Source organism: Armigeres subalbatus, chromosome 2, assembly GCF_024139115.2.
Source record: "Armigeres subalbatus isolate Guangzhou_Male chromosome 2, GZ_Asu_2, whole genome shotgun sequence".
Lineage (NCBI taxonomy): Eukaryota > Metazoa > Arthropoda > Insecta > Diptera > Culicidae > Armigeres > Armigeres subalbatus.
In genome coordinates, this window is record NC_085140.1 from 304,881,669 (window position 1) to 304,898,359 (window position 16,691).

At 43.7% G+C, this 16,691-nt stretch overlaps 2 protein-coding genes across 3 annotated transcripts in view; one reads left to right on the top strand and one right to left on the bottom strand.

Moving 5' to 3' along the window:
- Positions 1-1,261: 1,261 nt before the first annotated feature.
- Positions 1,262-16,691, bottom strand: part of LOC134212534 (fatty acid synthase) — a 33,576-nt gene continuing 18,146 nt past the window's right edge. The window contains exons 2-10 of one of the 2 annotated variants that reach the window (XM_062690492.1): positions 15,750-16,263; positions 8,236-9,902; positions 7,722-8,176; positions 7,332-7,477; positions 5,336-7,266; positions 4,558-5,273; positions 2,769-4,500; positions 2,555-2,698; positions 1,262-2,084 (exon numbers count right to left, since the gene is read on the bottom strand). In XM_062690492.1, coding sequence (XP_062546476.1) covers positions 1,977-2,084; positions 2,555-2,698; positions 2,769-4,500; positions 4,558-5,273; positions 5,336-7,266; positions 7,332-7,477; positions 7,722-8,176; positions 8,236-9,902; positions 15,750-16,122 — 7,272 coding nt within the window. In that variant the 5' untranslated portion in view covers positions 16,123-16,263 and the 3' untranslated portion in view covers positions 1,262-1,976. Of the gene's footprint in view, positions 2,085-2,554; positions 2,699-2,768; positions 4,501-4,557; positions 5,274-5,335; positions 7,267-7,331; positions 7,478-7,721; positions 8,177-8,235; positions 9,903-15,749; positions 16,268-16,691 lie in introns of both variants that reach the window. The other variant, XM_062690491.1, reaches the window with a different exon arrangement.
- The window catches only part of LOC134212535 (exonuclease 3'-5' domain-containing protein 2-like), a 31,868-nt gene continuing 25,088 nt past the window's right edge, over positions 9,912-16,691 (top strand). The window contains exons 1-2 of the mRNA XM_062690494.1: positions 9,912-10,188; positions 10,994-11,424. The gene's annotated coding sequence lies outside the window, so the exon portion shown is untranslated. The remainder of the gene's footprint in view (positions 10,189-10,993; positions 11,425-16,691) is intronic.

The window sequence follows — 16,691 nt, forward strand, 5'->3', positions numbered from 1 at the left end:
GAAATGCGATTTATAACAGATCCACCCAATTTGTTTGCTTTGCAGAAGATATGGACATTGGACATTGTCGGTCAAACATTTGCAAAAGTGACAAATCTCGGTGCCTTGTAGTCTGAATAACCTCTAACGATCTGCATAATCCTTTTTGTCCCCGACTTTGTTACGCTGTTAGCAGAAGAAACTTCGTAGTCACAAAACGGTGGTTTTTTATTGCTTGTCGTACGCCTTTCCCGGGGCCCATCTTAGCCGTGGGGTAAGATGCACGGCTACAAAGCAAGACCATGCTGAGGGTGGCTGGGTTCGATTCCCGGTGCCGGTCTAGACAATTTTCGGATTAGAAATAGTCTCGACTTCCCTGGGCATAAAAGTATCATCGTGTTAGCCTCATGATACACGAATGCAGAAATGGTAAATTGGCTTAGAAACCTCGCAGTTAATAACTGTAGAAATGCTTAATGAACACTAAGCTGCGAGGCGGCAATGTCCCAGTGTGGAATGTAAAGCCAATTAAAAAGAAGAGTAAGCCTTTTCCCCAATAGTTTCTGATCGCAAAACAAGGCATTCCATAAAGAGAGAAACACTACATTGATTATTGTTACGATATTTTTATTTGAAACAAATATACATTTGCATATTTTCAACTGTGCCATCATGGCTGGTTCGACCAAATGCATCCCAGGCAACTAAACCGCCACTCAGTAAAAATGTACAGTTTGTATATCAACTTATTAGCATCGAAGTACCTAACACTTTAGGGCCGGTTTTGTTAAATATGCGGCTTACTAGTTACTTGGGATGTTACACGGTACACGTAGGTAATGTACAAACAATATTTTTTTTTGCAACATACATCACTTTTGTGTTTATATATGTGACTAAAAGCCTTACGGTTAGTGGCTGTTACATATAAATGTATAATAGGTTTTGGTGCTTTGAGATTTTCAGGCTTATTTTACTTCCGTTGTGCAGATGTGATACATATAGCAATAGTTGTGCACAATTAAACAATTGTGATTTACACACAGCAACGGCAATCATTTGTGATAATGTGATATTGAGAAGTCCGGTAAGAATTCTTGAAAATATCCCATTTTTCTAAAGAGTATTATGGGATATATAGAAGATTTGTTGCTAACATGAGATAATGGTCCTTACATACTAAACCTGGATGCCCCTGTTTTGTAAAATTGTTGCTTCATTCGAAAAAAAATGACAAATTTTAGCTCGTTGGTTCGAAGACAGAATAAGTTGGTACACATGGTTAATATATCCCATTTTATTTTTGTCATTTCTGTGTACGTTTTTACACTCTTAAGGAATAAAATTCCATCTGCTCACTAAAAGCTACTTTTTTATAATTAAAGTATTGTTTTTTTAAGAAATAGCTACTCTTGGAGTGGAATGTTTTCTGCTATGCAACTAACATAATTTTTTTAGTCCATTTGATAAACCGAATAAGATCTTCTAAATGTTCATGTTGATTTTTTTTTTGGTTCCGCTGAAGAAGACAAATAACAACTAATAATCAAACACGTTATGTTTTGAACATCTCCGTGTCTTCGAATCTACAGCAAAGAACAATATCACTACCCCTGAAACGGACCTGGATCAGATGTCTAGTAATAGCGCCCTTTGAACTGCATCCTTCTTATTTTAGAAATCACGCTTGCGTTAACATTTGCCAATAGATTTTTTTTCTGTTTGGATCGGACCGTTTTAAAACCAAACTAGTTTAAATAGCATAGTCGGAGAAGTAGATTTGAACTATACACAACAAAACGAAAATAAATTATGAATAACTTCTGACTTTCACTCTAGTCCTACGGAGTGAACCCGGAAGGGGTTGTTGCATATTACAGTATTCCGATGTTTCGTACACTAATGTCCATGCCAGTGCTTCCTGTCTCTGTAGGCGATGTGATGTTGATGATGATGATGATGACGACGATACGCTAACCCACCGAATGATGAGGGCCTTAGAGTAGCTCGTGGAGAATGCTGGAGATTTGCAACATAGAATCGCCCACCAGGATAGATCGATGGTCGCCTTTCACAGTCGTCACCTTGACGTCCTTCGTGCAAAGCTGCATATTAAATGTGGAATAAAATTGATTAGTTCAAAAAGTTTTATTAAATTCGCTGTTGTTTTGAGCAGTTCTGAATTTAAAAATTTTCTGGCGGGGTTACAGTTATCTATTTATCAAAGTTTTGAGATTTGTTTTCTAAATGCAATAAGGTAACACATACTTCTCGAAAGATTTAATAGAACAATACTGCCCATGATCGCATACATATTTATAACACTTGCATTTTTGTCCCTTTTGTACAAGGCCTGTGAATCGTTCAGAAAGCTCAATTTACTGCATCTAATCCCACAAAAGAGGCTTTACTATCTTGCTTATTTGTGGTAAGCTGGAAATGATGGAGTATGTGGTGAGGATCGACAAACGTTTTACAAAATCAACCAAAATGCAAATGTTACAAATATGCGATCATGGGCAGAATAGAAAGCATACAAATTGAACGGCAAAAAAGCAAAATTCTTTAAACTCACCTCCGATAGACCATAATCGCCTTGCAGTTTGGCGTAATTTTCGGTGGGCTTGACCAGTTTCACCAGGGCATTGATTTTGGAAGTGGGTTTGTACAGATGACCAGCAACAATTTTATGTACAAACGAAGCGGCTGCCGTTTCCAGCTGGAATAGATAATTATTTTTCCCGATTAATTCAACTGTCGATTAAAACTCCGCCCATCCCACCACTTACCAGTTTTTGTGAGTATTGTGGTGTTCGCACGCGAACCATTTCTGCGCACTTTTGCAATCGTGCTTCCCATGTTTTCGGGGCAATCAGATCTTGGGCTGTTTTCGAGTAGTCCAGCTTTCCGCAGGTCATAGCGAAGAATGCCAGCGCATAGGCTTCGTCCTCCGCCTGCAGGGCTTCTCCGTTATCGAATCGCTGTTTTTGTGCGTCCGTGTAGCCCGTAATGTATCGAGGCGAACCGTCCAACAAAAGAAGGCTGCAGGTTTCTTTGGCATTTTCCAACTGGGCCACTATCTCGTAGGCAATGGAGGCTCCAAACGAGTAACCGACGATGGTGTAAGGTCCCTTTGGTTGCACTGATCGGATTTGCTTGATGTAGTATGCAGCCAAAGTTCCCAGAGATTCTAGAGGGGCTTCCGCTACACATTGGAGACCGTAGACAGGAACCGGGAGGGTTTGTGCAAGTGGAATTAGGGACGTGATGACACCTTCAATGGCATGCACCATAAACACTGGATGATCCTTGCTCGAGGGCGGAGCCTTGGAATCTAATCGAACAAGACACTGCGTGGGCATGAGATCTGCGCTGAATCTGACTTGAGTGCCATCTCCCAGTCCATTTTGATCAACTTGTTGTGGTTCGGGCGAAGCAGCTGCAGGGGGAGCAGGGCTTCCAGATGCATCGGCACCACCACTCTCTAATGCCTTAAGACGGCCGAATGAGAGCATGCGAATTTCAGCTGCACTAAGAACAGTGTCGAAGTTTCGCTCAAGTGTTTGTTTGATCTCAGCACCCATCAAAGAATCCATTCCAAGATCAGCAAGTGTGGCTGAATCTGATACGTTTTTGGTGTCCTTCAGTCCAAGAATGTTGGCTACGCAGCTAACCAGTCCAGCTCCTCCAGTTTCCGCCTTACGTTTTTCAGCCACAACCATGGAGGCCAACACCGGACTAGGTTGCTGCATGAAGAAGTCAATTGTCTGAAGACATGATGGCATTCTTTGAGGTAGGGTTCCACCTACAACCGTGTCGTTGTCACCCAAATTTTCCAACACCAACCCGGTGTCTCCAATGGCACCCCATTGAATGGCAGTTCCAGGCAATCCAACCGCTTGACGGGCTTCGCAAATTCGCTCCATAGCTGAATTCGCTAGACCGTAATTCACCTGACCAATGTTTCCTCGGCCACAAGAAACACTTGAGAAGCAGACGAAGTAGTCCAGATCCGGGCATAGTTCACGGGTAGCTTGATCCAAATTCTTCGTTCCGTCAACTTTAGGCACACAAACAGTCTTGAAGTCAGCCTCAGTTGAGTTCTCCAGTAGACCATCTCGGAGAACTGCTGCCAGATTGAACACACCACCGACCGGTCCCAGCTTATTGGCGGCCTGAAGCAGTTTCTGTGCTCCCTTCAGAGTGGTCACATCGTTAGTATCAATCGAAACCGTAACACCACGTTCGCTCCAACGTTTGATCATCAGAGTCTGGTAGCCTGTTCGGACACCACTGCGCGACGTCAGAACAATCTTCGTAGCTCCACGAGACACCAACCAATTGGACAGCTCCAGCCCAAAACCTCCCAAGCCACCAATCAGGATGTAGCTCTTCTCCTTGTGCATGTAAGTACGAGGGATAGCCGAAATCAGTTTTGGCGATGGAACGACAACCTTGGCCTTCTCCTCGTCGCGAATCTTCAGCACAACCTTTCCGATGTGCTTACCAGAAGCCATGAATCTGGAAATTAAATTTATTTATTAGTTTCATGTAGCACATAGGAAATTGAAATCTTACCGGAAGGCCTGTTCCACTTGTTGGTCGCTGAACACACTCGTTGGTAGAGGGCGAACCGCACCGCTCTTGATACCCTCCGAAACTAACTGCACGACTTCAGCCAGAACAGCATCATCACCGTCCATTATGCTGTCGACCAAAATTCCGTGGAAGGATGTGTTCTTCAGGAACACGGACATACCCAGTGGACTGTTGTTGCTCAAATCGAATTTTCCGATTTCCAAGAAGCGTCCATTTAATCCCAAACATCTAACAGAAGCCTGCAGTTTCTCGTCGGCCAATGAGTTCAGCACCAAATTTACACCCTGTCCTTTTGTCTCGCGCATAACCAACTGCTCGAAAGAGCAGTCTCGAGAATTGCCGATATTGCGATCTTGTAACTGCGGGAAGGTACGCTTCAAGAAGTCACGCTTTTCCTTGCTACCGACTGTGGTGAAGACAGTCAATCCAGCAGAGAGAGCCACCGAGATGGCAGCTTGACCAACACCACCAGATCCGGCATGAATCAGAATAGATTCACCACGCTTCATGCGACCGCGGACCACCAATGCGTAGTAAACTGTGGAATAGACACATGGAACCGTTGAGGCTTGTTCCATGGTCCAGTTGTCTGGAATCTCCCACATCATGTTTCGGTGTGCCACGCAGGTCGTAGCCAGCGATTTGGCTGGAACCATGGCCATGATGCGACGACCTGATGCGTCACGTCCGGAGAACTGTAGAAAAAAGAACAATGTGAATATGCATGCCTTAAAGTAAAACTTTTAAAATCATTTACCTCCAATCCCAAGATGCAATCCTGTGTGGGAAGATCGCCTGGCAGAGCATCAACTCCTAGCTTTCCAGACATTAACATGACATCACGGAAGTTAATTGGGGCATAGTAAACGGTACATAACTCTTGCTTCTTGTCCTTAGGGTCTGGTCTGTCACGGGAAAGTGGTCCTTCAATCCACTTCAAGCTCGCCAAATCGCCCTTAGTCAGGGCATTCACATAAGCATGCTCGACCTGCAGCGACGTTCCGTTGGTCTGGTTGTCCAACTTCAGGTGACGGAAGCTTCCCCAAACGCCATTCGAGTTCAGCACGTTGCAAATCAGATCTTTCTTCAACTGTTCAACGTAGGATTTGCCGGTCAAGGAGAACTTTTCCGCACGCTTGTCCTGGATAAAGATCATACGAGCGAACTTACCGCCGCCTTCGTTCTTGATACAATTGATGAAACCTTGAGCGCCGAACAACTCTTCACCCTGGCATACAAGATACACGTAAGTGTTGGTTTCCTCAGCCTTTGCCAGAGCGGTCTTCAGTGCTTCCACCCAGGTGAAGTTCTTTTCGGTAACATTTATAACGGTGATCTTTCGTTGTTCGTAATTATTTGTAGGACGGAGTAGCACGAACACCTTCTTCTCGAAATATTGGTAGGTCACAGTTGTCAAATTTAGTGCATCGAACAGCGCTTTTCCCTTCTTTGTTGCTTCGAAACTTGTGCGAGATTCTTCCAAGAAGAGGAACCCGTCATCACGGATGGAATCACGTAGATTACCAAGAACAACTTGAGCATCAGGACGTCCAAGTATATCATAGGAAATAACGATGTGGCAACCTTGCTCAATGGCTCCTGCCGTAGGGTCCTTGGCGACAACGCGGACTCCACCATCACCGAAGTGTTGAGTTAGGGCATCTGGTTGGTAATTGGTCACTACGGCTACGTCGCTCACCAAAGTTGGTTCTCCTTCAATGATGCCTTGTACGGTAGCGGCAATGGTGTTTTCTGGTGCACGTTGGAAGCATGCCTCCGCTACCTTGATCTTTAGTGCGCCGGCGCTGTTCTCAATTGCCAAATGAACAGCCGTTGAGATTGAGCGGAACTTTGACTTTTCACCACTACTCTCGGCTAACTCCTTTTCGTTAAGGTTGGGAACAAAGACATACTTCTCAAGGGTCGGTGGAGCTTGAGAACCTGAACGTTTCGGAGCTAATGTGGCCTTCAATCCGCGCATCTCCACTCCTCCACTCTTGATCACATCAATGTTTCTGTAAACGGCTACAGGAACGTCCAGATTCTTCGATTTGAGATTGTTCATCAAGTCCAGGTGACGGGCCGGGTTGATAACTATTTTTTCAATTCTTGTGGGGAGATACAATTCTCTCATGTTCTTTCCCAGAATGCTGAACTGCAGCATGGTATCCATGAAGCTAACCCAATTGTCCTTCCATTGCAGTTCACCGGTGACTCGGCTAGCATCAGCCTTAGTGACTCCACGGAATATACCACCATAGTCGTATCCTCTCAATCTCAGCTCTTTGTAGGCATCACTGGTGCTCAAAGATAGACCGGATTTGTCCTCATCGATCTGATACAGCGGTAGCTCTTCGCTTTCGATGTTTTCGGGAACACTGATCTTACCCGACACGGCCAATGACCCACCTTCGCAAATCTCGAAGGCTCCGCTGCCATCGAAGAAGTTCACACCGAACTTGACGGAACCATCCTTCGGTAGAATTGTTGCACGATGGAATACGGCGTTCTCAATGACCACTGGAGTTTTCTCGATGTCCGAGCCGCGCATTTTGGCAAAAGTACGCCATGCCAGTGTCATGTAACCGGTTGCAGGGAAGAGGACACGCCCGTCGATTGTATGGCCGGCCAAATAGGCATCATCCGGTTTCTCCAAGTTGATATCGATAACTGTTTCACCAGATTTGTCTATGGGAGGAGGGCACAAAATGAGTAAATACGTTGTTTTTATGAGAATATGTTCGGATTCTTACTTTCAACACCAAATTTGGCAAGGTACCACTTGGTCGAATGATCCCATTTGACGAGTGAGTTCAACATAGGTGTTCCGCGACCAACCGGATAAGAGATTGGACGGTACAGCTTCTGAACCTGCGGTTGAGCTCCAGCAGCATACAATCTGTTAATGTCAGATAAATCAATGTTACAACAAGTGCAATTATTAGTACGTTGATTGGTCGATTAAAATGCGCTTTCTTTTGTATCTGATAAAACCGTGGAAAATGAGGAACCTTGTGTGATATGTCCCCAAACATTCAAGTACTTAGCATTTTCAGTTAAAATCTACATTTGAGAAGCTACATTTAACGTATTTAGATGATTGATTCATTGTTAACAAAACAATCATCATCCATGATACTCACTTTCCAATGTTGGACAGAAGGAAGTTCACGTTGTTTTCGTGACCACGTTTCATCAGACTCAGGTTGGTAGCGTCCTTTCCGAGGGCACGCTTCAAAATGGCCTGCAGCAACCCATGGGGAGCGATTTCGATGCAAATCGCATTGCTGGGCACATGTTGCAATCCCTCGGAAAACAGAACAGACGACAGCAGGTTGTTCACGTGGTAGGCTGCAGATGACTGCTGCGCCAGTGGGGTATTCCAGGCTTCCTCCGGAATACTGGTACTGATCCAGCGAGGTGAACGGTTTTTAGGGTTTGGAATAATCTTGTCCAAGGATTTGCGTAGCTTGGGGGCGGCATCGGCAATGTAACGGCTGTGGAAGGCAATGCCGGAAGATTTGACTGCCTTGGCGAAAATGTCTTCGGCATTTAGTTCGGCGACAAACTTGTTGATGGAATCAGCAGGTCCAGAAATCTGTAATAGAACAAATTCAATAAAGTTGGACATTTTCCATAAATAAAAACGCAATTTACCGTCACACTGTCGCTGCTGTTGTGACAAGCGGCAATGATATCTTTCGGGAGACGCTGCTTACACTGTTCCCAAGAGAGCCCAACCGCAGCCATCAAACCAGGGATCAGTTTCGTGTCCAAAATGCTGCGTCCTCGCCAGTACGCAGCCAAAACCGTTTGTTCCGGAGTGAAGCACCCATCGGCATAGGCACATCCCAGTTCACCGACAGAGTGTCCAACCATACCGTCTGGGGTGATGCCAAGATGGTTCAGTACATCGGTCAATGCCACTTGAACAGCGGCAATTGAAATGAACGAGTTCAGGATATTATCGAATCGAGATTCGTCGCTCTTTGTCAAGACATCGATCAAGTCGATTCCCTCCGGACGCAAAGCCTCAGCACATCGGTGGATACTGTTGTTGAACACCTCCACCTGCATCATTTCTCTTGCCATACTGGCCCACTGGGATCCCATTCCCGAGTAAATGAACCAGATTGGTCGTTTGTCATCATTCACTTCGTTGACCTCTCGTATGGCTTGTCCTTCGCCAAGTACCGTGTATCCACGGAAATTATGGAGCGGGATATTCTTGCTATGAATTTCGTTCAATAGGCCAACGAACTCCTCATCATTCTTATTAGTATCAACTGCATCCAACAATGCTTCAATAGCTTCTTCGGTACGTCCGGAAGAAAGAACCAGCTTAGGGAAACCATCTTTCGGGCTAACAGGCTTTGGTTTAGGGAAAGATTTCAAAATCACATGAGCGTTAGCACCTCCAAATCCGAACGAGTTAAGACCGATGATTCCACCGTTCCAAGGCAAGTTGCGATCAACGACCTTCACGCTGCCGTCGATCAGACCATACAGGTCGGGGTTGGTATTCTTGTAATGGAGATTTCCGGGAATAATTCCAGATTCCATGGCTATCAGCATCTTAGCGATGGAACACACTCCGGAGGCAGGTTCCGAATGACCCATGTTCGACTTGACCGAACCGATCAGCAGTGGAGTTTTCCGGTCCTTGCAGAAGAAATCCGTAATGTTGTTCACCTCTTGAGGATCTCCTACTTTCGTTCCGGTACCGTGAGCCTCGACGTACACCACGTCAGCTGGATTGAGATTGATCTCGCCGTATGTTTCTTGAATTAGACGCTTCTGCATGGCTCCGTTCGGGAAGGTGATTCCCTGTTCTTTGTAACCATCGGTATTGATTCGCACGTTTAGAACACTGGCGTAGATACGGCGCGAATCAGAAGCACGTTGCAGAAAAGTGACAACGCAACCATCAGATCGCACGTAACCGTTACCGGATTCGTCGAACACCTTACACATTCCCTCCTTTCCCAACATATTCAGCCTCTTGAACTGCAACGACATGGTGGGCTTCAGGATAAGGCCGCATCCAGCCACGATGGCTGCGTCGCAGTGTCCGGCCTTCATGTCGGCGAACGCCGTCGACATGGCGATCAACGAACTCGAACAGGCCGTATCGACCGCGTAACTGGGTCCCTTGAAGTCGAAGGTGAACGACAGCCGGTTGGCGAACATAGCACGAGCGCACCCGATCAGACCGTATCCGTTCACAAGATCCGGATCGGCACACCAGTGCTGTTCTGTTTCCGAGTTGGAGCATCCGATGTATACGCCGGTACGGCTACCGCGGAGTTCCTGAGGGTTGATGCCTGTGGTCAGAGAGGGAGAGAAAGTAGTGATTCAATTTGTTAGATTGGAGGTGAGTGATTTGATGATAATTATGGTGGGTTTTCATCAAAATCCAATCACATCAGATTCATTATCTTCTAATATGAATTACATTTCAATATTCAAAACTCAGAAACCGGATCCCAAAATTGACCATTCGTATACGTATCATATAATACCCAAGAGCATGGACCTTAATCACCATCAGTTATCATCATTATGGAACCCTAACGAAAGGCTGAAACACGGAAGGTGGAATCCCAAAAGGTAGAAACTCGAAGGCCAGACTTTGTTACATAAGGCGGAGCTTCAAAAAGCATAATTATATTATTTCTAATTTAATGACAGACGTCTGCTTGAAGTAAGTGAGGATACATTCTATTCTTTGAATGCTCGCAGCTGCCCGGTCTAAGTTAGAGGGGAATATGATTCCTTATTTAAAAGCACTCTCCTTTTTTATATTTCAACTTTGAATCTATTTTAATCGCCCGTCACCACCAGGTTAGCCACCGCGTAGCTTAGTATTCATTATGCACTTCCACATTTTGTAAGCTACGATTTCTATGCTTCGAAGGTGAGAAAAATTTTCACCCGCAAACTCTCGAAACTCTCGATATTCGATTTCTGTTACCTTTACCATTGTATGCTTTGTACAAAGTCTTATCGCTGCGCTTCTAATCATTGAAAAACAGTCAAGCACGTATCTGGCCAGCCTAATGCAAGAAGATATCTTATGACAGAGGACGGCAGAAGCACGAAAAGCAGAGTTACTTTAGGCTATTTTTCGGTGGACATTTTGAACCAGAAGATTAAACGGCCGGTCATTTTACAGCTGGTTCAAAATGTCCGCCGAAATTGAAACAGCCTAACGCAATTCTGCCTTTTGTGAATCCGCCTTTCGTAGTTCTGCCTTTCGTGTCGTTCCTCCTTTCGTTCATTCTGTCTTACGCTTTCCGCTTTCCTAGCGTAGGACACTCGATCATTATTGACACTGAAAAACTAACACTAGTTTAAAAGTAATAAAGTTTATTTTTCGGTTTTATTTAATTAAGTTTATTTCTTTTCCTTATAGACTACGTACTGATCGACGGACGGCATTCCTCGGATGTTATAGACGTATGACCCTTCATAGGCCCGGATCACTATATTGATTGAAAATTCAAGCGCGATTGAACAGCGTCACGAATTCACAAATAACAGTTTCAATATCCAACACTTGGCAGTTTAAGGAGCTGCTGAGCAGTACCGCCAGAAGCTATACGAGCGAATAGGAAATGCGAACCGATCTGGTTACACTAACAGATTGTGGGAGAATATCCACGAAACTATGACTACAACAGCGCAGGAAGTGTTGGGCATTGCACAGCGAAAGCAACGAAATGCTTATTTTGACGGCGAATGCCAGTGATTGAGGAGAAAAATGTTGCCAGGAGCGGAATGCCATTGGCTCAATGGACATAGTCGAAGATGGTCAAGCTGCAGAACCATCATGAGGTGGATGAGGTAAGGAAGGCTCTAAATGTGCTGAAACCAGTAAAGCTGATGGGAATGACGCGATCCCGGTCCAGCTTCTCTCTCTCTCTGGAAATGGGTTTCTGCTCCAATCCATCGTTCATTATTCAGAAAATATTGGAGGATGAAGAACGGCCTACCAGCTGGTTAGATGGCCTCATATGCAGAATCTATACGAGTGCAGACTAGAGTGTGACACTTACAGAAAGATCACCCGTCTCGGCGTACAAAATTCTGTCGCGTATTCTGTTTAACTGCCTGAGACCTGAGACGAGACCTGCAAAGAGGAAAAAATGTAACTTCAGCTGCTGCCAGTCAACTGCTGTCACGAACTGTCAGGTGCAACCAGCAGCTTTTTGAGTGAAAGTATTGGTATCCCAAATAAAATATTCCACATCATTTTTGTTTTACCAAGACTTTTTTACTTTAACGAGTATTCCAAACCTTCCGTTAAGCTTGTTAATAATCAGTAATAAACCTGTGTTTTGTTCCCGGTATAAAAATCCTTATGAAATGAATTAACTATTTCGTGAATTGGATACACTTTTATTGTGCTCAGAAGGGTCCACCTGGGGCTTAGGTGAAACAGTCAAGTAAACAGTTGAAACTCGATGGTCAACTGTGATGAAAAGAAGAACAAGTGTCAAAACAAGAGAAAAGAAGCAGCGTCTTTGCAGGTCTCGTCTCAGCCTGAGACCACTTGAGGAGTTCTTCGTCGGCGAATACCACGCAAGTCTTCGTAAGGGCCGATCAGCGACGGGTCAGATGTTTAGCCTGCAGATGATCCTTGATAGCGTATGACTCATTGAAAATAAATGAGCTGTGACAGATACTGTCTGAACATGGCTTTCCGGTGAAACTAATCAGGCTGATACGTGCCACAATTGATGGCTCGGAATCAATAAATTGTAGGGAATCAATATTCGAGTAACGCCCAACAATATACTCTTTGTCATCAACAGAGTTTGTTACTGACAAGCGCACCTAGCGACAAACCTTTATCAGAACCCGAACACAATATGACAAGAATCATTTACCTTGCATGCTTTGATATTTCCGAGAATACGATGCTAATTTTGTAATCATTGTTCGATTCTCGAATATTTCCATAAAAGCAGAAACTATGATAGCATAAAACCGAAATTTGCTCTAAAAATAATGCAAAATAACGGGATGAAAAGTTAGCAACAAGATTGTCTTCTTTTTTGTTGCTGACAAAATTGATCGGATCTTTGTCATTATTTTCTCCGACAAAAACAAAGCTTTGTCGTTGGTTCTCTTTTGTCGCTTGTTTCGTATGCGCATTCCAGAAAAATTGATTCCCTGATAAATTGGATTGCAAACGAAATATCAGCATTGTTTTGTGTCCTTAGGTGGATTGAAGCAGGGTGATGCACATTCGAATTTATTGTGCAACATTACACTCGAAGAGGCGAATAAGAATTCTGGCTTGCAGAGGAACAGCACTATTATCACACAGTCACAAATGCTCCAGCGTTTTACGGATCACATGGCAGTGCAGTAGTGGAGGCTTTTGTCCCACTGAAGAAAGATACGGCGAGGATAGATTCACTCATCATCTTTACTAAAACACAATACATGGTTGCGGGTAGAGATAAAGGTACACCTAGTGGTGTTGGTGCTGAGGTACTGCTTGATTGGGATGTGTTTGAAGTTGTTGAAGAATTTGTTTAGCTTGGGACGCTTGTGACAGGTGACAATGACGTTTCTCGTGAAGTGAAAAGCCGTATTGCTGCTGCAAATAGTGCAAATGGTGTGTGGCGCGACGCATGAATGACGAGCCGTATCAAGTGTACAAAGAAGAAAATATTGTGAATCGTATCAAATGCGGCAGACTTCAGTGGACTTGGTGCGAATGTCAGAAGAAAAAATAGCGAAAACAATATTCAACAGATAACCAGATAGAGGTCGACGGCTACGTGAAAGGCCACGAACACGCTGTCTGCATGCCGTGGAATCAGACCTGGAGCCCTGAACGTTCGGAAAACTGAAGGAACATCGCCCAAGACTGGTGATTATGGAGCTCTACAAAATGCCAGGCATAGGTATATCAAAGCTGTAGCCAACCAGGTATCCAGGTAGGTTTTTTTTTATTCCTGCTGTCAAAACTACTAAACTTTTATCCTAAGAATTGAAAGGATTTTATTTATTTTCATAAAAGTTATTCGATGAATAACTCATTTTGATTTCATCAGTAATTTTTTTTTCCATAAAAAACGATGGTTGACCTAATAGCTTATGTACAGACCCCATTCGATTTAGGCAACACGTTTTCAGTACATTTATGTCTTGTCTTGTCTTAGCACATGTACAGCCAGTATTGAAAAGCATCCTAGAAATGTCGGTTGCAACACGTTCAGTACATTTATGTTGCCAAAATCAAATGGTTTCATCATAATGCTTCACATTCCTTCACTTAGTGACACTGGACACACAGTGACATTTTTTTTACGCGGATTTTAAGTCTAAGCATTTTCTTGATTTTTTTGTGCGATTATTTTACGCTAGTTTGATATTTAGGCAGTTTTTTAAACAGAAAATAAGTTTTATACGTTTTATAAATAATTTCAAAAATAAAAATAAAAATTTCGTTGCAAACATCGGATGTTGCCAAAATCGAATAGGGACTGCTTAGTTAAAAAAAAGTCTATTGAATTTATTATCCAATTAAACTTTCCGATCCTGTTCGATCCTTATGATATATTTATATAGTCAAAATGATAACCATTCCTTTAGCAACAATGTCTTTAGTTATTGTTTGTTCAACGGTATGTAATGAAAGATTGAACATTTTGCGTTTACGAAAGTATGTTGTAACGATTAGAACCTGACCTGTACCTCATTGAACGTACTTAAAACTGATTTTTTTGTAATTTATTAATGATGAAAAAGCATCAGTAACGATAATAACTATTCGGGCATACAAGTGTATTTGTATAGTCCCTACAATATGTGCGAAGCCTTCCTGGATCTGTATGTACTACATTCTACCTGATTCCCTACCCTGCACCGCAATTTCCACCCAAGATGACGAAGATGAGTTGAATAACTTACAGCGCGCGGCAGAGCAAAAAGCATACAAACTTTAGAAGTATTTACGTACACCATGGATCGAAAGCAAATAATCGATCGTCGAAGCTACCCCTCACGTACTATGTGCGTCATCGTGGGATGAGATTTCCGTCTGCGCGCACTACGCAAAGCTGGGATAGGTACCTTTCATCATCCGGTCGCTGGTGGTGCCATATATCGTTGCCCCAGCGACGGGCAAACGGGTTTGTGTTCATGTGGTTGGGCTTTTTTGCTCCCTACCTTGGATAGCCGATAGATAATGGCTAATTGCAAGCTAGCCATCGCAACGCAAGGTCATCGGCAAAGACGCATTATGATGAACCATTAGGTTGTAAATCGAACGATTGGTTGGTTATGTTTGGTCGACTTTAATGGTACACTCCTATCGGAATTGTAGTTGGATCCCCTGGACCATGAATACTAAAATTGCTGCTGGGCGAGACCGCCAATAAATCACCCAATAAAATGCCATTCTAATCAAAAACGAAAAAGTCGGGATGATCATAATTTGCAATATTTGTTGTAAATTATTTTGATTGAAAATAGAAAATTGAAATTTGAGATCCAAGGTTCGTCACTTGAAAATTTTGGTTTGAAAGCGTTGAAGACTTACAGCGTACTTTGTAGTGTTATCTCGAACATTTGCCCTCCCAAAAGTCTGCCGCTGTACAACGGTGGGGACGCATGGTACGTCAACTTTATACCACCTCACATGCTGTTTTTTTGGCATCGGAACTGAATATTTTTTATTAAAATAACGATTCAAACGTCAATTTGCGAGGTTCAAATTGACGTTTGAATCGTTATTTACAAAAACCCACAAATTCGCTTTGAACAACTAAGAGTTGTTGTAGGTAACGGCTATATATTGGTCAGGATAGCCATCTCCACACATGCACAACTTTTAACCATTGGGGACCCGAACCATCGTAAAAAATATAACACCATGCTTATTATAAACAACACTGGTGAGACTGCGTGCGTTACCTACGTTTATGCCAGTCCCGAAAGGTTAAGGAGTGCCAACATTCTGATGCAAGCATTTCTGACAATGTTTATTGAACACAGAATGCTAGAGTATATTACGCTGGGTTTCGAAATTATTGGAGAAACAATTGCGTCGAGCGCAAGATGAAAAACGTTTAACTACATGCAGAAACGGCATGTAACATCAAAGTCTATAATCAGATCAAATGGGAAGTAAAACAAATATCGTAACTCACCTGCATCAATAATCGCCTCGTGTGTACACTCGAGCAGCATCCTCATCTGCGGATCCATACACTCCGCTTGCTTCTGGTGAATTTTGAAGAACTCCGCGTCCAGGTTTTGCAGATCTTCGTCCTTGATTTTGCCGATCCTGGTCGGCAGTTCGTACAGGCCCTTGGGCCACCGGCGATCATCGTCGTTGACCATGTCCACGCCCTCCATCAGGTTGCGCTTGAACTCTTCGATGCTGGAGCTTTCCGGCAGCCGGCCGGAGAAGCCTGTGATGCAGATGTCATCCTGAATCTGAAAACCATCGGGATGTCCCCCCAGGTCCCTGGGGACACCACGGCGGGTGTCAGTAGTGGCGTCGTCGAATCGGGCTGGCATCGTTGCGCTTTTGTTGCGTCGTGTTTTCTTCTGCTTGGAACGCTTTCCGCGGGAAGGAATGGCGGCTTGGTCCGCTGTGATCGGTGCGATTGGGTTGGTCCTTCTTGCTAGCGTGCGAAGTGGTGCCGGGCGACGTCTAGTCTATCTGCAAATGGGGGGAGAGGCACAACAAAACAAAATCAATTAGCATTTGAATCCTTATAAATGCAGTTAACATTTAACCCATTAGTCGGGAACAGTTCAATATATTTGTAAGCGGTTTTTCACTGGGACTGGAATTTCTGTGACGCTTGGTGAACAAAGAAAACAAATATACAACCCCCCAGATAATATTGGTTCACTTTTCGAAAGAGAGTGTCGTTCTTGTCACATAATTGAAAACTGGAAATATGGATATATAGGTATTATATGTAGTCGAATAATTTTAAAAACAGACTAAGTTCCACTGCAAACGTAATACCACAAAGAAGAATTACAGCGACCAATTGACCGATACCTCAACGATCTCCACGGAGACGGAATACCGGCATGCTTTTTGATCAATTGGAATCGTTTTGATTGGTCTTTGG